Below are 27,357 nucleotides of genomic sequence, written 5' to 3' on the forward strand. Positions count from 1 at the left end.
AAAAAAAAAAAAATGATGACTAGTTAAACCACCAAGTGCTTTTTTTTTCACCAATAATATTCCTTTATATTGGCTTTGGAAATTTACAAACAAAGCAATTAGAAATTAGATGAAAAGTTTAGCACTGGAAATCCTTTTTGAAAGATAAAAAAGTGCATTTTATATACAACTATATAGATCAGAACAAAATGAGGGACAAATAAGGAGGAGAGAGGGACCTAGGGACTTTGTTCCAAATCAGGGACAGTTGGAACCTATGCGATTTCACTAGACATCTGTGCAGGAAAGGGCACCGATGTCGCTGAAATCGCTCACAAAGTCGGGCTGAGGCCCCTTTCACACGTGTGCGACTTTTCCTGTGACTTTGGACATCAAAGTCAAATGACAAGTCTGTAGCGCTGTAGCATAGTGGTATGCCATGCTACCTTCAAAGGTTCAAGCCACGAGTTTGAATCCCACCGACGATATCACCTCCTGAAAACATGCATTGAACTCAGCAGCATAATTAGCCAATACACAGCAGTTCGGTTTATTCCATAATTTTAACTCTTCAAATGCATGCAATGGTATGTAATTTTTCAATAATATTATGGAGTGGAATTCCAAAAATCAAGGAAAAAACATTGTAGGGTTCCCCCCCCCCCCAGTACATACCAGGCCCTTCGGGTCTGGTATGGACTTTAAGGGGAACCCCACACCAAAATTAAAAAAAAAATTGATGTGGGCCCCCCCCCAAATTCATATCAGACCCTTATCCGAGCATGCAGCCTGGAGGTCAGGATGGGGGGGCTAGCGAGCACCCCCCCTCCTGAACCGTACCAGGCCACATGCCCTCAACATGGGGAGGGTGCTTTGGGGTCCCCCCCAAAGCACCTTGTCCCCATGTTGATGAGGGCAAGGGCATCCTCCCGACAACCCTGGCTAGTGGTTGTTGGGGTCTGTGGGCGGGGGGCTTATCAGAATCTGGAAGCCCCCTTTAACAATTCTACGTGAATGGGTATGGGGTACATCGTACACCTACCCGTTCACCAAAAAAGCAGTGAAATGTAAAAAAAAACAAATAGCTGTTTTTTTGACAAGTTCTTTATTGTAAAATAGCTCCGAGCCATCTTCTTCCCTGAGCCGTCTTCTCCTGCCGCTGTGTCTCCCACCGCCATCTTCTCCTGCTACTGTCTCTCCCACCGCCATCTTCTCCTTAAGCCGTCTTTCCTGCCACCGCCGTCTTCTCTGTCTGTTGTGTTCTTTTGCGCTGCCGGTTACCCGCTAATAAATAAAAAGCTGCTCTTCTTCTGTGGCGGTCTTCCTCCGCTGTGTTGTCACCTGCTGTGTGGCGTCTTATACATAGCCATGGGGCGGGCTGTCTGGGTGATGTCATCGGATGGCCACAGAAGGCTGCCACAGAAGAAGAGCATTTTTTTTTTTTTTTATTATTAGCGGGTAACCGGCTGCGCGGTTTGAACACAGCAGTGGGAGAAGACAGCGGCAGCAGGAGAGAAGGCTCGGGGAGAAGAAACATCCAACACTAGTAAATGTATTTTCTATGTATGATTTTGCTAAGCCCAATAGGCTAGTGGTCAGTGCTTGAAAAACACTTGAAAAACTCAGGCCTTGGAGGACTCCTGGATTTAGATCCCACAGAGGGATACTAAAAGATTGCATTGGTGGAAAAAAAGTCAAATGACATTTAGCCAAAGCAGCATATACTGAAAATAGGTGAATGCCAATTAGCCAATGCACTGCTGATTCTATTAAATTAACTCTTCAAATGCATGCAATGGTATGTAAGTATTCAATAATATTTTATGGTGTGGAATTCCTAACATCACACACTAGTTAACGGGCAGTTTACATTTCTTTGTTTGTTTATTTTAATTTGCTTGTGCACTGAAAAAATAAACAAAGCTGATGGATGGTAGGTTTGCTGGGATTTGAACTCATACCTTGAGTTCTGTGGAGATATCTGGGCAGTCCACCAAGCCATTGTGCTAAGTACGCAGTACTGCATAATAGCTTAGTATGATTAAAGAATGAACATAAATAATTACCGCTTTATTGTCACCTAAATTAAAAAAAAAAAAAAAACATGAAAAAAACAACATACAACAAATAGGTAACCTACTGTAAATGTTCAATACATGTAACTTTACAGAATAGCAGACATTACTCTGTGATAATCATTCATAACTGCATTCGTTAGCAAAACAAGGGGTAGAGGTAGAGCACATCTCACATAAACATATTTCTTTCACATACATGGATCATGGTTGCAGTGCAGTGCTATATAATAACTAGGTAGAAATTTGCATTTGCATATCCGCGGAATCGCTAATTAGCGCTGATTTCCGAATTTACTCACGTATGTTCGCCGCTAATAGCGCTCTTTTTCATTCACACGTTGTTCTATTGAAATCTTAATTGCCTAAAATGGGCGCTATTACATGTGATAGTGCGCTGTACTTCCCGGCGCTATAGTAAATGATCCCCTGTGTGTGTTATTAGTGTACCATTTGGAAATAATGAGTGATTCGACCGATTCAAAATGTATTGATTCAAAAATTTTTAATCTAAAAAAAAAAAAAAAAATCTGAGGAAATTAGAAAAAAGGACAAAACAAATTACGAATATGAATTCCGAATACAAATTGAACGAATCAACCGAATTTTACAAAACAAAATAACTAGATTAACAAATCTAAACGAAACAAAACAAATCTTTTCATCATGTACATGTCTACTGTGCAGTCAGCTGTCCGCAGTGACCATCCTCCTTAACGTGTTCTTTGGTAGTTTTAAAAAATTATGGCTTGCTGCAAACAGTAATGGGTTGGTAGATTTCAAGAATGTTAAAGTGGTATTAAAAGCAAAATAAAAAATGACATATGCGATACAGTCTGTCAATGTCATTAACAAAACAGACTGTTTTTCTGAGTCCCCCTCTTACTTAGTTTGTTACCTGATCCTGCTGTTATTTTTCAACTTTCTTGCAGTTAGAGGGTTGGAACAAACCATTTAACGCTGACAGGGAAGCTTACAATGGTCTGCTGTTATTCATTTAGTTGAAAGCTATTGTAAAGGTAAACATTTTTTTTAATAACAAACAGCAGGGCCGTCTTTAATGCAGGGCAAAGGGGTCAGCGTCCCTGGGCCCAGTCATTGTTGTGGGGCCCAAAGCAGCTGCCCCTTGAGCCTGCATTGCCTGCAAATAGTTGATAAGTGGACTGAGGAGGGCCCAAGAAAATGTTTGCCCAGGGTCCAATCAAAATTAAAAATGGCCCTCTGTTCTGTGCAATAGAATTGCACAGTGCGGCCTTGAACCTCCTCTTCTCGGGTCCCCTGCCAGCGCTCCTGGCTCCTCTCCTATGTGCAGTTCCCCCATGTGAAGCTGCTTCCCATGGGGGCACTCGTGCGTGATCACACCTGAGCCCTGCTGCTGTGTCCCGCCCATTGACACAGGCAGCACCCCCGCTCCCTCGTCACTGGCTTTGATTGACAACACTGGGAGCCAATGATTCCCGGTGACCCAGCAAAAGAGGCGAAAGCCAGAAGTGAGGGGAGAGAAGAGCTGCTGACGTGCATAGCGCTGAATGAAATGAGGGCTCAGGTAAGGAATGCATTAGGGTAAAAAATGTTTAGGCTTTACAACCACTTAAAACCTTTATCTCAAAGAGGAAAAATAATTCTGTAACTGCTGAAAACATGAGCTGGAGTTAAGCTTTAACTTATTAGTCACTTAGGTAAAGGGAGGAGCCACCCTAAGACCAGAAGTGTGTTACTAACTGGATAACCAGGTGGAAAAAAGACAAAAAACAATAACAAATGCAGCCCATAACATCTAAGGCGTGGTATGCTGCAATATATATTTTTTGTTTACTTTAAATCACAAAATGGTTTGTGTAGCAAACAAAAGTATAATTTTCTATCAGGTTTAAGTCACTTCAGTTTTCTAAAAGGGTTTTCTCTTTAAAATTGCTCCCACATGATCCTTGTAGGGCTTAAAAGACCAGGAGGTTAGCGAGGTATGATGCAGCACTTGTAGTTTGGTGGGACATTGCCCAGTCCACTTCCTGTTGGTTTAAGGTCTATCTCCTCTTTTGGAATGACTGGTTTGAAGTTGAAATTTTGAAGCAATGATGTGAAATATAGAAAGAGTTCCATTCGCGCCAAGCTTTCTCCAAGACATACCCTTTTTCCTAGCCAAGTCAAAACAAAATTAGAGCAATAGTAAGACATGGATTTTGCACTCTTGATTTATTTAACAGTGCAATAGGAAAAATAACAGACAGATTATAAGGAAGCACTGCCTAACACATTACAATGTTTGTTTTATCAGGTCCCTTGGTTGACCCCCTTTTCTGTTATTTCCTTGAAGAAAAGTTTTGAAATGGCTATGGGCATGGAAGATGGAAGAAGTTCATAGCGAAACCATTTAGACAAAATACTACATTATAAATGGCAGCTCAGAGTTCATATCTAACCCATACCACGCACTGACTTCTAAGTGGCTGCAAGAAACCATGAGGTTAGCCACACTAGGGCAGATCTGTAACCAAGTAAAATTAGGAAGACCTGTTCAAGCTCCTCTGGATAGCAAACCTGCCAGACCCAAAACAAACACTCTAATTGACCTACACCAGGTATAGGCAACCTTGGCACTCTAGCTGTGGTGAAACTACAAATCCTATAATGCCTCTGCCTCTAGGAGTCATGCCTGTGATTGTCAGGGTCTTTCAATGACTTGTAGTTTCAAAACAGCTAGAGGGCCGAAGTTGCCTACTCCTGACCTACACCATATTAGTGAGATCACATGGCAGGTAAAGGCACCAATTATAGAATGATCAGGGGGAAAAACTCTGGGCTTTTTTTTTTTATTTTGGATAGAGTGGGGAAGATTAAGAACTTCAGTCAGAATTTTATTACTGTGACTAATGGTAACTGGGGCAGGATGTGAGGGGGATTCTCCTCAATAGGAAAACAGACAGCAATGAAAAACATTTTTATTTGAGTAGAAAATCTAACTGTTTTCTACTCTATCCCCAACTAGAAACACAATTTTGGCATATGTTTTTTTTTTTAATGATCACATCATAGATTATCCAACCAGAATGTCTTTACGCTACAAAAACAGTCACTACCTAGGGTACATGTCACACTATTGATGCTGTCAGCAGAATCACTAAGAGAGTAGTAGTACTACTTACCTGCTCCTACGGTGTCCCTGCTTCACAGGCCAAATCAAGAAGGTGTCACTCTGTAGCTGCTCCCTCACTGTTAAGTGAGACTTTGCAGCCAATGGGAGAGCACCATTATAGGTAAAAGGTAAGTAGTATCTTTAGTGATCCCACTGCTGCCAATATTTCATCTGCTACAGGAACAGTAACGTGACATGGCTCTTAGGCTAGGCCTCAAAATCACTTCACAGAAGTTATACCCTAACAGGCTAAAGTGAGATGTGTTTCAACAGCTAGGGCCACTCCCACCCAGCAAAGCAAGTTTAGTCTTCTAAAGACTTCACCCATGTCAATTTCAAGATCAAGTGTGACCATCACCATGGGGCACTTAGAGATCGATATATGCTTGTTATAATGAAGATAAGCAGGTCTTCTCTGACTACTGTCACATGGAGCCTAGTATAATTAGCCACTGGAAATCCCAATCTTCCTAATTTGGTGCAATCTCCTAGAGGTGTTCCAAAATGGAAGGAAACTCCAATCATACAAAAAATATTTTCCAATTTTTATTTAAAAGATAGCATAAAAGTGCTAATGGCCCCACATAAGGACAGTAGCACCTGCTGTGAGAAGATGCCTGACATCAGTACCCAAGCTTTACCATATGCACTTTATCTTAAGGGTTGTCCTCAGGGGCTAAGGGAGCTGATTTTACACACAAAGAAAATAGCTAAGATGCAAAACAGGTAACATTCCTTTAATTGCAATTTCTGCCCCATATTTTACATTTTTAACAGCCACATATAGAGATCATTTGTAGTTTGTGTATCATAAATAAAAAACAGGTAACTCACCTTTGGAGATAAACGTCACTTACCTTCCTTGCTTCAGCATTGTGAAAGGAAAAAAACTGCGCTATTAAATATACAGTACACTAAGCTGTGACTAAAATTGTTATACGACACTAAACAGAAATAAAAAACAAAAAAGTCGTGCTCCAGCGTTGCCTGGCTTCTAGGATCCGTCTAAAACATTGCTGTGGAATCCTGTCCCCAGTTACTGAGGTCATTGGTGTGTGTAGATTTAAAGCACCAGCACCTACGTGGTCACCACCTGAGTAACACTTCTGCCTGTTTCAGAGCCTTCCCTGGAGAGTGGTATTCAACTTTTTTTTAACCTTGCACTGAATTCCTGTGTACCAACCTCTGCAACCTTTTGAATCCTCTTGTTTGCCACCTGTCCTGACCTCTGGCCTGTTTTCTGGTTCCCCTTTAAATCTGTGTTTTTGCCTATGCTGGGTCCAGTGCCTGATCCAGTGTACTATTCATTCAGTTCGCTGTTGAACCATGTTCCCACCTGTGCCAGCGTGATCAGCCATGCTGCTGCCTAGTCTGATCCACTATTTGTCTGGTTTGCTCTTGAACCATTGTTCTGCCTGTGTCAGTGTAGTCCATACTGTCTCTCTATTGCACAGTCTTACTGCCACTCGTAAACTCCTCAGCTCTACCATTTCTGCAAGTGTGGGTTGTATTACCAAAAAAATAAAAATAAAATGCTGCCTATGCAGACAAGGGGCATCTGTAATGCTTGAGGTCAGGAGTGTTTCTGGCAGCAGCACAGATCATGTCATGGTCCCTGTAATTGAGTATCAGAAGAAGAAACAGTCTCGCTGGGGCACCTGGGACTAGAGGAGTGGGGGGGGTCACGATGCACCCACTCCACCAATAACGTTGGCGGCAGATTTTGCAGACCCAGGAGGTCAGTTGGGAAGGTTTCCACAATTGCAGCATGCTTAGCTCCTTCTACATGCTCAGGCACAGAGGCGGCTCTCTAATTAGGCAAATTAGGCCTTTGCCTAAGGCCTCGCAATCCAAGGGGCCTCGCAAAAGCCTAATTTTCCCGTAGCTTAACCGCCCCAGGATAGTCCTGGCGAATCAGAGTCCCTGAATGCCCGTGGGGTGTCTTGGTTCCCACGAGCAACGCTTCGTATGGCAGCCGCAAAGTGGCATCTCTCCCCGGCTGACACACACATACGGAGCTCTGCGCACTGACCCCGCCCCCTCCTCCTCCTGCTGTGATGTTTTCCTGGACACAGAGGAGGAGGCGGGGAGGAAGCATGGCCATGCACAGGGGCGGGGATGCAATTGCCCCCTGGGCTGCTCTAATGTCCTGCACAAAGGCCGCTGAGCTGGCAGAGGGCGGCTGCTCGGGTGGAGGGCATGGCCGGTGTTCTGCCATATAGTGTCCTCGTATCAAATAGTGTCCGCCTCGTACTGCGCAGGCGCAGCGCCTGCGCAGTACGGAGGAGCAGGAGATGCCGAAAATGCCCGAAGTTGATCAGCTGACCATCAGCTGTACACGGCGCTCGGGCACCTGTTAGCGATGGCAGTGTAAGAGGGCCCCTCGCGGGCTCGCTTCGCTCGCCACGCTTCGGGCACGGCCTCGCTGCGCTCGGCAAATATTTATTCTAACTCTATGTCCACTTGGATAGTAGGGAATGATCCTGGACATAGGGTAAGAATAAATGCGCAGGCGCCGTGTACAGCTGACGATCAGCTGTTGAACTTCGGAGACTTTCGGCGTCTCTTTTGTCCTCCGTACTGCGCCTGCGCAGTACAGGGAGGACACTATATGATAGGGGACTGAATTCGATAAGACACCGGATTCAGTACTGCAACCCAGCGATGAGCTCTGTCACAGTGCTGACAGTCTGTGTTAGCCCCGCCCCTCCCTCCTGCACACGAAGCTCTGGCAGAGGCTGGATGGATCTGCTTTTTCTTTCCCCGCCCACACTCTGGGCAGCCCGTGTGCTGTCTGTGAAGAGGATGTGTGGGCGGGAAAGTTAAAACTGAGCAGTCGGCTGAGCTCAGCAACCACAGTCTTTTAAAAAAAAAAAAAAAAACAAGTGAGCCTCCTGGAACTAGTGTCCATTGCGTCCAAGTAAGTGACAAGTGAGCTTCTCCTCCCTCCCTCCCTCCCTTCCTTCCTGCTGTCTCTTCCCCTCTCTGCAGCTTAAGTGTTATATTACAGCCTGTGACAGTACCTTGCCCTCCTAGATGTTATGATGTGGGTTCACACTGGCATGCTGCAGTGCTGGTGTACTGGAGTCTTCCTGCATGTTACCCCCGGTCCCATAGACTTCTATTAGGTTGTACATTTTTGCTGCATGTTCTGAAAGTGCACAAGAAGTTCTGCATGCTGCATCTTTGGTGCAATTCGAGAAAAAAAATGCAGCAAAACGCACAACCTAATTAGAAGTCTGAAGGACTGCGGCTATGGAAAACTGCCAGCACAGTGGCAGCCTGTCCATTAAGGACGCACAGTGCCCCCTCCATTATGCCACTCCCTATATGTAAAATGTATAGATTCATGCACTGCATGAATCTATTCATGGCCACCGTGGCTACCCCCTGTTCAGGCGTCTGGCCCCTTCTCAAACACCAGGCGCCTGAATTACAGTGGTGGGGGTGTGTTTTTTTTTTTTTTAAACTACCTGATTAGTGCCATAGGCTTCAAAAAAGGTGGACTCAGAGCGCAGAGTATTGCACCATGAGCCCACCCAGGTTTGTTAAAAAAGCTAATTAATATTCTCTTTTCTAACACTGAACCACCTCTCCGCCAATCAGGAAGTACGGGTCTAATACCCGTCACCTGATTGGCTGAAGGCACAGGCATTCCTATTGGACATCTAGCAGACCAGAAGAAAAGATGCACGGGAACCATGGAGGACACAGGACAGGGGCATCACCTGACCCACTGCATGTCCCACAGCTCGCCGCCATCACCCACTGCCTGACCCATCACCAAGATGGGGTAAGTGTCAGTCAGACAGCAAGTGGGCGAAGGGGGTGTCACAGTGGCTGCATTTGATGGGGGCACAGTGTCTGCATTTGATGGGGGCACAGTGTCTGCATTTGATGGGGGCACAGTGGCTGCATTTGATGGGGGCACAGTGGCTGCATTTGATGGGGGCACAGTGGCTGCATTTGATGGGGGCACAGTGGCTGCATTTGATGTTTTTTTTTCAGTTTGCTTGCCCCCCCCCCAAAAAAAAATGTTGAGCACCAGTGTGAGCCCAAAGGCTTGCACTCTTAGCAGGCACTGCCACTCCACTGAAGTGATCAATGATTAGGTCGCTTTTCAGAGGCATTTGACAGGCAGTGAGGAGGCGATGTCTAATTTCCTCCCTGCCTATTATAACCTCCTCAATGCCAGTCCCTCCAGGTAATTCACTTTGTACTCCACCTTATTTCCATTACTCTCTGTAGGTATTAGATGTTCTCTCACCTTATTGTTTGCACATCTAATACATAATGAGAGTTCTGGAAATAAGGTGGAGTTCAAAGTGAATTTCTACACCTAAGTGGAGCACTCCTTTCAGAAGATTTGAGGATGTTATTAAACTCAGAGACTGGTGGACATAAGCCACCATAGACAGACTGAAATTTCTGCTGAACTGGCAGAATTTCAATCTATCAATGTGCAGACTGGTTATACAGAATCTGATCTATCAATTGACTTCAGTACAATCATCGTGTCCTGTTTTTTTTTTTTTTGTTTTCTTTTTGTCGATCACTGCTGGCAGCTGGCTGTATTCTGATGGCTGGGAAACGTTCACCTCAGAGCACACACCGACACGTGGCTCTTACGGAAGCTTGGTAAATCAAATTCCCTTGCATTACACATGTGCGTCTGCGACCAAGTCTGGGCACAAGCCAGCACAGGCTCCTGGAAACGCAGGTGGGTGGCCAGTGAGAGGAAATCTGGGATAGGACATTACTTGCATCATATCCCTGCTCTACTGCCACACCAGGCCCACAATGCCCTTAATCTGGTCCTGGGGGGCCAGTGCACAGGCCTGTGCCTGCACATGCACAGCACTGCCCACACAGAGAGAGTGACCACTTCACATTGCCCGCACAGAGAGAGAGACTGTGCAACATTGCTTCCAGAGAGAAACTGCAATGTGGAGAGATTTCTCTCTCTCGCTCTCTGTGCAGGCAATGTGGAGCAGATGGATGGTGAGCTGATTCGGTGGTTCAATGGGCCACTTGACTAGACTTGCCCCCCAGGCCTAATGCCGCGTACACACGGTCGGACTTTCCGGCATACTTGGTCCGGCGGACCAGAGTGTGCCGGACAATCCGCCCGTGTGTGGGCGGCGGCGGACTTTTCCGGCGGACTTCTTCCCAAAAGCCCGCCGGACCTAGATTTCAAACATGTTTGAAATCTTTCCGTCGGACTCAGTTTCGGGCGGAAAGTCCGCTCGTGTGTGTGCTGGTCCGACGGAAAGCCCGCTCGTGTGTAGGCTGGTCCGACAGACCAAATACGACACGAGGGGATGGTATTGCATCTCGCGCTCGCTGCAATAGGAAAAACAAATCTTCCTATTGCGGCGAGCGCGGGGCATACCAGGCCCTTAGGTCTGGTATGGATTATAAAGGGGAACCCCGCTACGCCGAAAAAACGGCGTGGGGTCCCCCTAAAATCCATACCAGACCCCGATCCGAGCACGCAGCCTGGCCGGTCAGGAAAGGGGGTGGGGACGAGCGAGCGCCCCCCCCCTCCTGAACCGTACCAGGCCGCATGCCCTCAACATGGGGGGTGGGTGCTTTGGGGGAGGGGGGCGCCCTGCGCCCCCCCCCCCCCCAAGCACCTTGTCCCCATGTTGATGAGGACAAGGGCCTCTTCCCGACAACCCTGGCCGTTGGTTGTCGGGGTCTGCGGGCGGGGGCTTATCGGAATCTGGGAGCCCCCTTTAATAAGGGGGCCCCCAGATCCCGGCCCCCCACCCTATGTAAATGAGTATGGGGTACATGGTACCCCTACCCATTTACCTAGGAAAAAAGTGTAAGTAATAAAACACACTACACAGGTTTTTAAAATATTTTATTAAACAGCTCCGGGGGGGGATCTTCCTCCGGCTTCGGGGGTCTTCTTCCGGCTTCGGGGGTCCCTCCGCTTCATCTTCTCCCGGCGTCCGGTTGGTTCTTCTCCGCTCTCCGGCCTCTTCTCCCGGTGTCGCAGGTCTTCGGCCGGCCCCTCCGCTCTCTTCATGTAGCTCTATTGCGAGCGGAGGTCCGGACTTCTGGGCTTCTTGGCTTCTTGGCTTCTTGGCTTGGCTTGGCTTCTCTTCTCTTCCCCCAGATGTTGACACGACGCTCTCTCCGGCTGGACTGGTTTCTGAGGGCTGCGTTGTGACTTATATAGGCGGAGACCCCGCCCCCATATGATGTCACAGTCCCTGGGCATGCTGGGACTGTGACGTTTTAGGGGGCGTGGTCGGGGGGCGTGGTCGACCACGCCCCCTAAAACGTCACAGTCCCAGCATGCCCAGGGACTGTGACATCATATGGGGGCGGGGTCTCCGCCTATATAAGTCACAACGCAGCCCTCAGAAACCAGTCCAGCCGGAGAGAGCGTCGTGTCAACATCTGGGGGAAGAGAAGAGAAGCCAAGCCAAGCCAAGAAGCCAAGAAGCCAAGAAGCCAAGAAGCCAAGAAGCCAAGAAGCCCAGAAGCCCAGAAGTCCGGACCTCCGCTCGCAATAGAGCTACATGAAGAGAGCGGAGGGGCCGGCCGAAGACCTGCGACACCGGGAGAAGAGGCCGGAGAGCGGAGAAGAACCAACTGGACGCCGGGAGAAGATGAAGCGGAGGGACCCCCGAAGCCGGAAGAAGACCCCCGAAGCCGGAGGAAGATCCCCCCCCGGAGCTGTTTAATAAAATATTTTAAAAACCTGTGTAGTGTGTTTTATTACTTACACTTTTTTCCTAGGTAAATGGGTAGGGGTACCATGTACCCCATACTCATTTACATAGGGTGGGGGGCCGGGATCTGGGGGCCCCCTTATTAAAGGGGGCTCCCAGATTCCGATAAGCCCCCGCCCGCAGACCCCGACAACCAACGGCCAGGGTTGTCGGGAAGAGGCCCTTGTCCTCATCAACATGGGGACAAGGTGCTTGGGGGGGGGGGGCGCAGGGCGCCCCCCTCCCCCAAAGCACCCACCCCCCATGTTGAGGGCATGCGGCCTGGTACGGTTCAGGAGGGGGGGGGGCGCTCGCTCGTCCCCACCCCCTTTCCTGACCGGCCAGGCTGCGTGCTCGGATCGGGGTCTGGTATGGATTTTAGGGGGACCCCACGCCGTTTTTTCGGCGTAGCGGGGTTCCCCTTTATAATCCATACCAGACCTAAGGGCCTGGTATGCCCCGCGACGGGGCTCGCAAGGTGTCAATCTAGCCGATAAAAGCGGCAAGATTGACATCCTTTTCTAGTCCCGTCGCACCTGAGTCACGTTCAAAATGAACGGACTTGTCCGTGTGTGGGCAAGTCCATTCATTCTGAAAGTCCGCCGGAACTCCGGCGAAAGTCCGTCGGAAAGACGGGCGGACTTAGCCCGCCGGAAAATCCCGGCGTGTGTGGGCAAGTCCGTTCGTTTTAAAGTCCGGCGCACCTGGCGGACAAAGTCCGTCGGAAAGTGTGCCGGACCAAGTAGGATAGAAAGTCCGCTCGTGTGTACGCGGCATAAGGCTGCCAGCCCTCCCCTGGCCATGCAGCTCTGCGGGACAGCGCTGATCTGAGGTCTTTATTAATGGGCTAAAAGTGAGACTTGCGAGGGGGGGGATAAACATACAGTACACTTGGAGTGGTTTGGGGGAGAGGATATATGGACACTTTGGGATTGTAGAAGACTTGATGCTACAAGGGGGGATGGATATGAAATCCATCCCCCTCACCCCCCAGCACAAGTCTTTCCCCCTCCCAAAGAACCCCCTATCACATATCATTCCCCCCCCCCCCAATCAAAAAGATGCTGTCTGTGGCTGTAGTGTTTGGTGGCTGCTGCAGCAATGTGAGAGTTTGCTTGTTATTACCAATCTCTGACTGTCTCCTGTTTTTATCTCTGCAATCACTGACCATCTCCTGTTGCCATCTCTGCAGTCTCTGACCGTCTCCTGTTTTTATGTCTGCAATCTCTGACCGTCTCCTGTATCATGTCTGCAGTCTCTGACCGTCTCCTGTATTATGTCTGCAGTCTCTGACCGTCTCCTGTATCATGTCTGCAGTCTCTGACCATCTCTTGTACTATGTTTGCAGTCTCTGACCATCTCTTGTATCATGTCTTCAGTCTCTGACTATCTCTTGTATCATGCTAGCAGTTTCTGACCATCTATTGTATAATTTCTGCAGTCTCTGACTATCTCTTGTATCATGTCTGCACAGACCTTTTTCTGTATCATATCTGCATAGCCTCTGACCATCTTCTTTATTGTGTCTGCAGTCTCTAGGGGGGGGGTTACAGAGGAGTCAAGAGCTGAAGCACTGCTAGGAGGGGGGTCACAAGAGGAGTTGGACTTATGTGGAGTGCGTAGAGGATAATATAGGATGAAACTAGAGCCACTAAGCTGGAGCCCAGAGAGGACCGTCTGGCTGAGCCCTGTACGGTGCACCTGAGATGAGGTCAGTGACAGCGTTGCAAGGATAGTCTGATGGGGGTCAGTGATGTAAGGAGGGAGTGAATACAGTAAGGTAAGGGGGCACTGATATAAAGGTTCCCCCTTATATTAGTACCCCACCCCCCCTTTTACCTTAGTGTATTCACTCTGCGGGTGGTGTGTGGTCACCAGCGTATTCCTCACATTGGAGTTCTCATTTTAAATGCAAGTTGGAACTCCACGGACCCTGATAAAAAGGGGAACTCTGATGTAAATGGGAATGCTGTGCACTCTGATATAAGGTGATCTCTGGTCACCAGAGCCCCCCTTACTTTAGAGTTCCCCCTTACTCCAGTCTGCAGCATTTCCCCTTGCACTGTAAGGGGGAATCTTGCAGACTCTGATGTAAGGGGGAACTCTGTGCTGGGTTATATTAACCTGAGCTTTATGTGAATGAAGAAATATGATTTTTGACTTTTATTTTACTACTACTACTACACATTACTAGTAGCAGCTGCACAAATTGTATTTATATTTGTGTGCATGTAATATATATATGTTTAATGATAATTTGCTAGAGAAAATTCTAGAAACTGTGAAATTATAGTTCATAGTGTTTAAGGCTTTTAATATATACAATTTATACAGTTCATTTTTATCGCTTTAATTATTTTTCCCATTATGGGCGTGAGTGGGGCCTCATGTCTAGGTTTTGCCTAAGGCCTCAGAAAGCCTAGAGCCGCCTCCAGGCAGCCCAAATATCCTGGGATTGGTGCAGCATAGCCTATTCTCAGTGTCAATAGCTCTCTCCTGCGGGGCCTTAACATGTTGCTGTAGGGCATGCAATTTAGTGGAGTCAGAGTATACTCTGTGTTCCACCTGTAAGACCCTGTCCTCAGCCTCCGACTTGTTCAAGTCATTGCAAATAAGACTAATGTCTGTGGAGAGATAGCCTATCTTGGCAGTCAGGGTTTCCTTGCAGGAGGTTATAGCCACCAGGATGTCAGCTGTAGTGGGCCCGTCCTGGTGTCAGCAGAGGAGGTCTGTGTGCTCATCGACATATTGGAAGCAGGAGACCATGTGGTTAAGATGGCCACCACAGGCTGAGTGCAGAGAGCACTCCCAGAAGTCGAGCAGAGCGGGGCTTGCCAGGCAACATAGCAGGGGTCAGCAGGCAACCGAGAGCAGGCACAAGCCTTTCATGGGAAAGAAGCAGTATCAGTGCCAACAGGATGGCAGAAAGATTATGTCTGGACAGGAGCTCTGGTGTTGTGCGTCCCACCTGGTTTACTTCCAGACCATGCTCCCCAGATAAGGGGCATATGTAGATAAAAAAAACTATGCAGCTTTGAATAAAGTTGAATAATGCCCTTGCTATAGGTATAGGCCATGTATGTACCTCATGAAGCCTGACCTGAAAACTCCTAAGACATTGCAAAGTGAGGCCCAGCTATTACTGCTCACCTCCACCATCATAGGAGTGAGCTCTCAGACACTGAGGTCAGAGCTACTACATCAGGGGAAAGAAAATGCATGCGAGTGGGTTTGAATCAGAGAAAGAGCTAACTCCTGTGATGGTGAAGATGAACAATAACAGCTAGGCATCTCTTAGAAACATGCTTAGCAACGTCCTGGGAGTTTTACAGTCAGACGTCATGAGGTATGTAAATGGATTACACCTATAGTAAGAGCATTATTCAAGTTTGGTCAGAGCTGCACAGCTTGTTTTCATCCACAGACACCCCTTCTCTGCATAGGCAGTTTTTGCTGAAGGTGAACTAACCCTTTAATACTTGGTACTCATTTTATTACTGTTCTCAAATTATTTATACATGTCACTGGGACATTGTTAACCTTGCTGTTGGCACTGATTTAGTGAACACTGTTGTGTGGAAGAGAAGAAGGAGACGGCAGATAGCAATTGCGATCTAACCGGAAGTGGAAGCGGGTACCAATCAAAACCAACTCCGCCACAAAAAGTGCCAAATGTGGCAGTGAATGGGGGGAGGGTGCGAACAAGCGGAGCTTCCCCTTTTGGGCGGAGCTCCGCTTTAAGCTAAAGTCAGTATAATGCTATGTAGAACAGCCAGTACAGTAATTGTCTGTTTTTCCAGGTCTTCTATATACTGACATTATACATACGATTCTGAACAGATAAAATCACAAATTGCATTCCTAATAATGAGCAAGCACAACTTTATCAGGATACTTATTAGAACATAATTATAATAAAAATGATAAATAATTTACCAGCGCCAAAAGGCATGTGGGCGTCATTCTTCCTAAAATGTCCCTTGTCATCCAGAAAATTATTTGGGTTGAATTCTTCTGGCTGTGTGTAATGTTTCGGGTCCCTATGGACAGAGGCCAGGAGCGGAGTGACATGTGTGCCCTAAAAACAAAAATATTAGCAGGATTAGCAGGATTTTTAAATATACTTTTTATTATGTTCAGGATTTGTAAAAACTCTTCTCCCCCCGACACTTGAAGCTGGGGCAGGAAGATCTTAAATGAAGTGAATGGCACGAGGAAAAAAAATGCAAGCTATAAGCGCTAACTTCCTTTTAAGGCTGAATGGATCGGAACCAGACGTCGGTTAGAATAGAGACTTTGCGAACTGTATTCATCACAAACAGAAAGCTGGTCTATTTTATATCTATGTGAGTGCGCAAATATCATTAATACATAGTTTTAAGTTTATATTTTATTGCACTATTGGGCGATTTCTCTGTATTACTTGGAACACCATCCTACATATGGAGAGATGGCTATGATCTTTTAAAGGGTCCCATAACTTACATCTATACCTCCTGAGTGATACATTGTGAGAGGCAAGCCCCACTAGTGCCTGGGACTGGAAGACTGATACAACACGTCCCACCAGTCGGTCTGATTTGAAGGAGTTAGGTGCATATAACCCATTTGTAGCACTACCCCCGTAGGAGTTGCAGTTCCCCACTGCTGCACAGCCAGGCATATAACATTTTCTGCTTTCATCCAGACACAGTGAACAGTCCTTGAGCTTTGTTTTTTATTTTGTGTTTTTTTTTTATAATAAACTTTATTAGTTTTGTTCATTTTTCCAGCATAAGAGCAGGAACAGACATACAGAGAATGTTTAATCATAAAAGTCAGTAGTAACTAATAGTTGCGCGCAGGCGACAACAGCAGCAGTAAATAACAAATATATAACAAATCTGACCAAACTGGGGCCCGGTATGTAGTGTCCCCACCTTGGGTGTAACTAAAGCTTGGATCAAACTGAGTAATCAATCGTCTCCTTCCCCTCCCACCACGCCCTGGAGTGGGCAGCAAAAGAAAGAGACGGGGGAGGCAGTTGGGGGGGGGGGGGGGGGTTGAAAGAGGAGAAGTCAGGTCTGGTAAGGAGAGTCATCTCCAACAGGCAGGTCCAGCTCAGTTAATAGGAAAGTATTGAGAGAGTGAAGTAGACAAGCCCCGAAATGGAGACAGATGTATGGATTAATTAGGGTGTGACTAGGGTGGCATATAGAATAGCAGATTGACAATAAAGTGAACACGATATTGTAGCGCAACCAGGGGAGGATGGGGATGGAAAGAAAGGGCCTCAGGCATATTAATGTACTCAAGTAGTAATTCTGGGGTGTCTGCTTAGGACGCAGAGAGTCACATGCGTAGTAGATTAGAGAAATACACTCGTAGTTCAGAGTGTAGGTCATTATAGGACAAGCTTGGGAGCATCTGGAAAGACAGTATCATTGTAGGAGGAAACTGAAACCAGTGGGCAGAGTTAGGTATCCAGGTTGGTCCTTGCTTGGTAGAATCCTTGTGATAAAGGGTAACCATTTGAGCTGTAGGCGAGATGATGTGCTGGTGGTTGACAGGTTGGCATCAAGCTTTTCCTTGCGCAGGAGGGTCAGGAGATCTTGTATGACATCTGAAATAGTGGGTGGGATGGTGGAGGACCATTTTTTGATAATGGAGCGTCTGGCTGACATAAAGCAGGTTGACAGCTAGGCCTTGTTTTGTTGGACGATGACTTGTTGTGCTGCTGAGTCCTTTGGAGAGACAGATGTTAAGTCGCCAAACAACAAAGGGTAGAAATCTTTTGTTGGAGAGCGTCCTGTCACCGTTGAGGCAAATTGTTCTACTTGGTCCCAGAAGGATGCAATGTGAGAGCATTGCCAGGGCCTATGGATTTGCGATGGCTTGGCTTGTCCGCACAGTGGGCATAGGCGTTTGAGTGGTTGTTGCAGAGAGGGGAGGTGTGGGATGTAGGCTCGATGCATTATTTTAAACTGTTGTTCACGCCAGAACTCGGTAATCAATGTGCATGTGGAGTTGTACCCAGTCAAAATACGGTGTACGGCTACTGGGGAGTTTAGGTCTTTATACCAGGATGTCACCGAGGTGGAGGAGAGATACTTAGTGAGGCTAGTGTTTAAAGGCTTGTAAATGTTCGAGATTGTAGTGTGAAATCTTTAGAGTCTGTTAGGACATAAGCTCGCGATGTGCTGAACTGCTTGGTGAACATACAAGAAATGATGTTGCGGTATCTTAAAATGAGACAGTATTTGAGAAGTGGGTAGTGCTGAACCTGTAGTCAGATCAAAGAGCTGAACAAAATGTGACAGACCTTGGGAAGCCCACATCGTGTAGCCCGTGTGGAGTTTGGTGTTCTGGAAGGAGGGGTTTTCATGGATTGGGAGAAAGCGAGATACCCATGGTGACAGTTTAAACTTTCGTCTGGTCTCACCAGGCAACCAACGTATCCCATATTAACAAGTTCTGCTGTAGGTGAGCAGGGATAGATCGTAGCTTGCAGTGTAATAGGGCTGGTAGACTGTATGGGCTTGCCATATGGGTTTCTAACTCGTGATTGGTATATTTAGAGCTTTGCGTAATCCAGTCCATACAAACTGTAAAGACAAGATAGATTGTAAACGCTAAGGTTGGGAAGGTTTGCTCCCGCCTCGCTTCTCGGGAGGAATAGTTTGTGCATAGCAATGCGGGGACATCGTCTTTGCCATAGAAATTCTGATAGAGTTTTGTATATTTTTTGTACGTCGCTGTGATGCAACAATATTGGGATGGTTTGTAGGGAGTACAGGAGTCTGGCAAAGCTGACCATTTTAAATAGGTGACACCTCCCGAGAAGCGAGATGGGGAGGAGGGTATGCTACCAATGTTAATACCTAGATAAGTGATGTGGGATTTTGCGACAGAGAAGATGGAGGAGCTGGTCCATGAGGGGGGCCTAGTGTGTAGTAAGGGGAGAATTTCACTTTTGGAAAAATCTCTGAAGACATGTGAAAAGTTCTTGGATAGTTATCATATCTGAAGCCGGGTTGGACGTGAAAAGGATGAATGTCATCCGCGAAGAGTGCTAGTCATAGATTTTGTTGGCCAGTGTGTACTCCTTGCAGGGAGGGATGGGCAAGAATGTGGCAGGAGAGATGTTCCAAGGCCAGATTGAAGAGAAGTGGGGAGAGGGGGGCAGCCTTGTCTGGTGCCTTTTGTGTAGTTTTATCGGGTTGGAAACTAGTCCAGCTACAATGTTTGCTGTGGGGTCTGCGTACATTGTTGAAATCAGGTGTAGGAATGGGCCCGAAAAACCAAAACTTTTTAGGACCATTGACAACCAGCTAAAACTGACGTTGTCAAAGGCCTTTTCCGCATCCAGTGAGATTATGGCGATGTTGCTGTCAGGGTTGTCCTTTGCATATTCAAGGACCGCAAGCACTTTTCGTATGTTGGATGCCACAGAGCGGCCCTGGGTAAAGCCGGCCTGCCCAGGGTGTATCAGGGTGGGCATAATTTTGGCCAGTCTATTGGCCATGATTTTTGAAAGAATTTTGGAGTCCAGGTTTAAAAGAGATATTGGTCTGTAGGAGCCAGGTTTCGTGGGATCCTTGCCCTTCTTGGCTATTAATTTTATGTGGGCTTGGTATCCAGACAGTAAGTAGTCGCCTCCTTTTAGGATCTCCTGGTAGACCGTTGTTAGTGGGGGGGTCACGGTGTGTGCCATTAGTCTGTAGAATTTGGGAGTGTATCCGTCCAGGCCTGGGGCCTTACTGTTCGCTAACGTGGAGATTGTCTTACGGATCTCCTGCTCTGTTATCGGAGAATTAAGGTTAGAGAGGAGTGTAGGGTCAATTTGAGGTAGAGGGATTTGAGCTAAAAAGTCTTTTGCTGCAGGGATGTCAATTTGGTTTGGGCTGTATAGTCTGGTGTAGAAATATTCGAGGATTAGACTAATGTCGGCGGCAGAGGGAGAGATGCTTCCCTGGGAGTCTTTTAGCAATGATATGTGGGTGGGGGTATGTGTGCCCCTGCACAGTCTCGCCAACAACTTCCCTGGCTTATTGTCGAATTTGTGGTATTGCAAGTCGAGATGTGCTTGATATATTTGTTTCTGGGCCCGAGCCCATAAGTCAAATTCAGCCTTGGCTTCTCGCCATGATTTGCGATGTTCAGGGGAGTTGTTCTGCGAGAGCAGTAATTGGGTGTGTCTGAGAAGGTCGCTGGCTTCTCGATAGTGCTTTAGAACTTTTCTTTTATAGGAGGCCGCAAAAGCAATTATTCTACCTTGCAAGACAGCTTTGTCAGCATCCCAGTATAGGTTGGGGCAAGTGCTGTGAACCGCATTTTATCGATTCATATTCAGACCAGGCTTCTTTTAGTGTTTTCTCTAGTTCTGGGTTGTGGGCTAAATATTGGGGGAAGCGCCATGTTTTAGCTGGGGGTGGTAAGCCGTAGTCTTGTATTGAAACTGTGACAGGGGCATGATCTGAAATTGCTATTTCATGAATAAGAGTATCTGACATATGAGGCAAAAGAGCGGGGTTGCAAAATAGATAATCGATTCTGGACAAAGTGTGGTGAGGGGGTGAATAAAAAGTGAATTCTCTACTCTTGGGGTGAGCTAATCGCCATAGATCAATAAGTTGGAGAGCGTCAGTGAAAGAGAATAATGGGGTGCCTGGAGGTTGGGAATGAGGGTGGGTGGGTGGGTGGGGGGGGTCTTTTCATGGACTTGTCTTCCTGAGCTACCATAACTGAGTTTAGATCGCCTCCAATCACCAGAGGTAGATGCATGTATGGGGCTATATGTGATGAGGCTGACTGGAAGAAGGTTTTGGCGGGAGAGTTGGGGGCATATACGTTTGTGATTGCGAGATCTCTGGTTGCGATACGCATGTGAAGGGTCAGAAGACGACCTTCCGTGTCATTTGCTATGGATTTTACTTTGCATGGGAGGTTTTTATGGATAAGGATCAAGACTCCTGCTTTCGGTTAGTTGATGCCGAGCCGAATACTTTACCCACCCATAGTTTGCGCACATGTGGGAATTCTTCTGGGGGAAGATGTGTCTCTTGTAGGAGGGCGATGTCAGTTTTCAGCCTTTTCTAAATGTCGCAGTACCGCCATTTGTTTATGCGGGAAGCGAAGCCCCTTAACTTTCCAGGATGTAATTTGCATAACGGGGGGGAGGGGGGTAAGTGATAAACTGGGTGGCTGGTGTTGGGGAGCACTCAGAGGTTAGAACTGGACAACGGGAGGTGTGGGGGAGGGGAGGGATGAAAACGGCCCTAGTCGGGGGGGGGGGGATACTCGGGAGCAGTGTATAGGAAAAGATCAAGTTAGAGCAATTCTTCCTCACGTAGCCACCAATAATGTGACAGCGTTACCGGAGAGGGGACTCCTGACAAGATGTCGACCAGGCAGTCATTGACAGGTTAATGGCAAGGACTGTAGGGACCTCTATGTGGCAAAGACGTCAGGTAGTGGTGCAGGTCACACGTCTCCGGGAGGCTGTGATGTGCACGGGAGCGTAGAATATTTAAAGGAAACAATAAAAGTTAAATTAACCACTTGACAACTGGGCACTTAAACCCCCCTCCTGCCTAGACCAATTTTCAGCTTTCAGCGCTCTCACACTTTGAATGACAATTACTCAGTCATGTAATACTGTACCCAAATGAATTTTTTGTCCTTTTTTTCATACAAATAGAGCTTTCTTTTGGTGGTATTTGATCACCTCTGGGTTTTTTATTTTTTGCACTATAAATGAAAAAAGACCGAACATTTTGAAAAAAAACGCATTTTTCTTAGTTTCTGTGATAAAATTTTGCAAATGATTAATTTTTCTTCAAAAAATTTTGGCCACAATTTATACTGCTACATATCTTTGGTAAAAATAACCCAAATTAGTGGATATTATTTGGTCTTTGTGAAAGTTATAGAGTCTACAAGCTGTGGTGCAAATCATAAAAAATTACATCTGATGTACTGACGGCTCATTTCTTGCGACCCGAACAAGTCAGGAAAGTACAAATACCCCCCCAAATGACCACTTTTTTGAAAGTAGACATTCCAAGGTATTTAGTAAGATGCATGGTGAGCTTTTTGATGTTGTAATTTTTTCCCACAATTCTTTGAAAAATGAAGTTTTTTTTTTTTTTCCCCACAAAATTGTCATTGTAATTGGTTAATTCTCTCACATGGCATGTGTATACCAAAAATGACACCCCAAAATACATTCTGCTACTCCTCCTAAGTATTACGATACAACATGTGTGGGACTTTTTCACAGCCTAGCCACATAGAGAGGCCCAACATGCAGGGAGCACCATCAGGTGTTCTAGGAGCATAAATTACACATCTAACTTGTTGACTACCTATTACACTTTTGAAGGCCCTGGAGCACCAGGACAATGACACGTGACACTGACGTGGCACTGACAACAGATGGCACTGATACGTGGCACTGGTGACACTGATGTGGCACTGATGACAGATGCCACTAATATGTGACACTGATGACAGATGGCACTGATACGTGGCACTGATGACACATGACACTGATAACAGATGGCACGTGACACTGATACATGGCACTGATGACAGATGGCACTTATATGTGGCACTGATGACAGATGGCACTTATACGTGGCAGTGGGGACAGATGGCACTGACAGATGGCAGTGGGGACAGATGGCAGTGGGGACAGATGGCAGTGGGGATAGATGGCAGTGGGGACAGATGACAGTAAGGACAGATGACAGTGAGGACATATGGCACTGACATGTACTGTGTTCACTTTTTTTTATGTTTTTTTTTTCCTGGCACTCACGCTGCAGCCGTTAGCTCTCCCTCCTCACACGCGGTCTCTGTGTGAGGAGGGAGGGCCGGCGATGAGAGATGATCTCATATGTTTACATATGAGATCATCTCTCATTGGAAGCTCCGATCACGCTGTAAACGGCCGCTGTGATTGGCCATTTACAGCGATCTGTGACTGGCTGTGTCCAAGGGACACGGCCAGCACAGAATTTCCCCAATGCATGCCCGCGGGAGCACACATCGCGGAAGTAAATAGTAGGACATCTAGGGACACCCTCAAGGCAATTGGCGTCTGCACTGTAGCCGTCTTTCGGCTATAGCGCGGGCGCGAAGTGGTTAAGTTAACAGCAAACATTGTTAACAAACATAACAAACCATAACAAACATAACAAAGCCGCAGGGCGCCCCCCTCCCCCAAAGCACCCATCCCCCATGTTGAGGGCATGCGGCCTGGTACGGTTCAGGAGGTGGGGGGCCTCTCGCTCGTCCCCACCCCCTTTCCTGACCGTCCGGGCTGCGTGTTCGGATAGGGGTCTGGTATGGACTTTGGGGGAGACCCCACGCCGTTTTTTCGGTGTAGGGGGTTCCCCTTAAAATCCACACCAGACCAAAGGGACATCATCGCCTCGCACTCACCACAATAGGAAAATTTGTTTTTCCTATTGCAGCGAGCGCGAGAGGCAGTACCCTGCCCTTGTGTCGTATCTGGTCCGTCGGACCAGCATACAGACGAACAGGCTTTCCGTTAGGAACTGAGTCCGGCGGAGTTACGACGGAAAGATTTGAAGCAGGTTTCAAATCTAAAGTCCGTTGGATTTCCGACCGAAACGGTCCGTCGGAAGTCCGATGCAGACCACACACGGTCGGATTGTCCTCCGAATTCAGTCTGTCGGACCAGTCCGGTCAGAAAGTCCGCCTGTGTGTACACGGCATTACTTATTATTTTTTTGTCACAGTTATATGTGGTAGGTAGGAGCAGCACTGCACCAGGTCACTTTGCTTTATCCACTCGACCTCCAGAAGATTTACTTCATGACCAGGCCATTTTTTTGCAATATGGCACTGCATTACTTTAACAGACAATTGCGTAGTCATAACACTATACCCAAATAAAAATAAAAAAATTATGTCATTTTTTTCCCCACAAATAGAGCTTTCTTTTGGTGGTATTTGATCACCTCTGCATTTTTTATTTTTTGCGCTATAAGGAAAAAAATACTGACAATTTTGAAAAAAACAAACAACATTTTTTACTTTCTGCTAGAATACATATCCAATAAAAACATTTTAAAAATATCAAATTTCTTCTTAAATTTAGACCAATATGTATTCTGCCACATATTTTTGGTACAAAAAATCCCAATAAGTGTATATTGATTGGTTTGTGCAAAAATTATAGCGTCTGCAAACTGTGGGATATATTCTGGAATTTGTATTTATTTTTATTTTTTTATACTGGTAATGACGGCGATAAAGGACTTATAGCGGCACTGCGATAATGCGGCAGACAATCGGACATTATTTGATACTTTTGACACTTTGGACTCAGCTAATCACAGATGTGACCAGCTGTATCCAATGACAGCTGATCACAATGTAAACACAAGCCAGTTTTTGGCTTTCCTTTCCTCATGCATGAGGAGGGGAGAAGAGAGGCAATAACCGGCTTGATTATCAGTGTCCTGATTGTCAATGCAGTCCTATCAGTGTCCACCAGTGCTGCCAATCAGTGTCCACCAGTGCTGCCAATCAGTGTCCACCAGTGCTGCCAATCAGTGTCCATTAGTGCTGCCAGTGTCCATCAATGCCTCCTCATCGGTGTCACCTATCAACAATCTATGAAAACATTTTTTTTCAAAATGTTGAATCTTTTTTTGTTTGTTTGGCAAAAAAACCCCAAAAAACCCAGTGGTGATACCACCAAAGGAAAGTTCTATTTGTGTGAAAAAAAATTATAAGGATTTAATTTGGGTACAGTGTTGCATGACCGGGCAATCCGCAATCCAATAGTGTCAACCCAGCCTAAAGCTTTAAAAGGTGCATGCTACAGGGCTGTCAGCTTTACCCTTTCTTCATTACTTGGTTGGCTACACTCCTAGGGCAAACGTGTTCGTTTAAGGTATTAGGACATCTAATATGCTTTTTCCAAGTCAGCAACTTGCCAATATAGGATACAGATTATGGTCCTGGAGTATGCACTTTTAAACAGACTAGCAATGGCATCTCCCAAATGTCTGGTAGTACTGGAGTTCTCTTACCTTCGGGATTGAATATCCTCTGTAAAATGTGTCTCTAGATGTGCAACGAGGAAGACTGACCGGTAGCACATCACAAAACCTTATGAGTTCATGGATAGCAGCGTCTGTATATGGCATATTGCTTCTGTCGCTTACAGATGGCAGTCGGTTTCTTCCAATAACGTGGTCAATCTCTTCTTGCATTTTCTCTGGACCAGGAAACAGTGTAGAAGGTATGAAAGTTGAATGCAAGCCTCATCATATTCTGTTCCTGTACTGTACATTTTTTTTTTTGCATAATTTTACAGAATAAGTTAGATCTCGCTAAGTCTCCAAGAGATAGAAAATGCTATTTATCATTCAGTTTAATAATTTTATGCCATTATCTAATTTCCAGAAATATTGTGACTTTTGGAAAAAATCTGTCATCCTTCCATTATCCATTATCTCCTTAGAAAAGCCTCCCAACCCTTTGCTCTTCTTTTTAAATTGTTAAATAAGACCTCAGATTTCAGATACTGCTGTGTTGGTGACCACCACCTTTCCAAGGCTGGAGACTGTGTACATGCCAAGGTATTTAGTTGATTCTGTGAAGGGTCATAGATTCACTATGTCTTCCTGTATGAGATAATAGCCATCCTGGGCACAAGCAAATTAGGATGGAAATTGCCATAACTCTCCCACTGCTTTATGACTTTTTTTACTACATCATGTAAACACTATATTTGAAACATCCCAAACCTGTAGAACTGCTCCAGACTTGCTCCTCTCACCTGCCTTCCGGTAAACAGGGTGCCAGTTCAAAACAACCCATCTTGGCTCACCATTATAAAGAATAGATAAATAATAGCCACACTCGATTTTCCTCTCTTCCAAATACTTTTAGTCAAGCATCAACACTATAGCTGCAAAAAGTGTCTCCACCCAAAAGAGACCAAAGGTCTTAAACAGGATAAAAATTACCTGCCACCTCCGGGTATTTCATAAGCACCAAGAATCCGTATCTCAGGTTAGTGCTGACTGTCTCTGTTCCTCCAAACAGTAGGTTTTGAATTGTTCTGGACAAAGATTTGGCGTAAAAGGCAGTGTCTAGGTTGTCTGTTTCCTTAACGTGTAGAAATAATTTAACTAGTTTAACTAATTTACTAATTTAACTTTAAATAAGTTAACGTTATAAAAACATAAGATTTATATTTTGTTCACTGATATATAGCAAGGTACTTTCAACAAGTCATGACAGATAATAAAGAGAAAAAAATCCTACATTTATAGGTTCTTTCACTTACAGTTCAGTTTAGAGTTTACTACCAGTTTTTCAGGCGGATTTGAATGGAAGCTCTATGTAAGTCTATGGGCTGGTGGTTGTAAACGGACATGAGTTTGTTCACATCTGATTACCTTTGAGTTTCTCTTGGTCTAAAAAAAACCCCAAAAAGGTCTGCATCCTTTTCCATTTTTTAGATGTGACGGATGGAAATTGACACACCCTTAACATAGGGCCCTCAAAATAGAACTAAAGGCAAAACGTTTTTTTTGTTTTTTCATTTTGGATAGCGTAAGGGAGAGTTAAACCCTGTCAAATATTTTTTTCCATCTGTGTTCCATAGAGGAGATTTTCCTTCACTTTCTGTTCCATAGACAAAAGTGAGAGGAAGTCCTTCCAGGTGAGGGATGTCCAGGGTGTTACCAGAACGAGTAACCCCATTGGAAGATTTCCCCTCCAATGCTGTTGTAGTGCCAATGCAAAATTTGTGATTTTCTTTTAATTTCGATGATAACAGTAGAAAATTGACTACTGTCCGTGATACTTTTTTTTATTTGCACTAACATACAATTTTTCAGGACAAGCTTTCGGGGTATGTCCCCTTCTTCAAGGTCCAAGCAGTACTGACCTTGAAGAAGGGGACATACCCCGAAAGCTTGTCCTGAAAAATTGTATGTTAGTGCTAATAAAAAAAAGTATCACGAACAGTACTCAATTTTCTCTGTCACAATTGCACTAATATGGCTACAACCACATCAAGGTTGATAACAGTAAATAGGATAAATAGAAAGGGTGAATCTCCCCAATGGAGGGTACAAACAGTAGTAAAAACTGAGAAGTGTTCTAATCCCTCTTCACTCCATCCCAAAAAAAAAAAAAAGTTTTGCCTTTAGTTACACTTTAAAGTCTGGGCAGAAACAACTGAACAGACACCGATATCACACAATTGACATCCGTATTGTTCAGCTCTGATTCCGCAGGGGATCTGTTGATGGGGAGTTTGCACTGCTTAAAATCACTATATAGTTTAGAGTTTAACTGGGTATGAATAGGTAGGAGTAATGCACTCTCCAGTGGAAGAGGATGAAGTCAGCTTGGCCCTTCCTCCCACTAGCCTGCAGTTTCCTGGGACATTTCACATGACCCAAGA

The 27,357-nt window shown here is 45.8% G+C and overlaps 1 protein-coding gene across 3 annotated transcripts in view; it reads right to left on the reverse strand.

The window, feature by feature from the left end:
• Positions 1 to 1,385: 1,385 nt before the first annotated feature.
• LOC141107663 (cytochrome P450 2F3-like) overlaps positions 1,386 to 27,357 on the reverse strand; it is a 101,960-nt gene continuing 75,988 nt past the window's right edge. For all 3 annotated transcript variants that reach the window (XM_073598555.1, XM_073598556.1, XM_073598557.1), the window contains exons 7-10: positions 25,907 to 26,048; positions 24,965 to 25,152; positions 15,852 to 15,993; positions 1,386 to 4,189 (exon numbers count right to left, since the gene is read on the reverse strand). In XM_073598555.1, the coding sequence (XP_073454656.1) occupies positions 4,008 to 4,189; positions 15,852 to 15,993; positions 24,965 to 25,152; positions 25,907 to 26,048 (654 nt within the window). In that variant the 3' untranslated portion in view covers positions 1,386 to 4,007. The remainder of the gene's footprint in view (positions 4,190 to 15,851; positions 15,994 to 24,964; positions 25,153 to 25,906; positions 26,049 to 27,357) is intronic.

This window comes from Aquarana catesbeiana, linkage group LG09 (assembly GCF_042186555.1).
Source record: "Aquarana catesbeiana isolate 2022-GZ linkage group LG09, ASM4218655v1, whole genome shotgun sequence".
Lineage (NCBI taxonomy): Eukaryota > Metazoa > Chordata > Amphibia > Anura > Ranidae > Aquarana > Aquarana catesbeiana.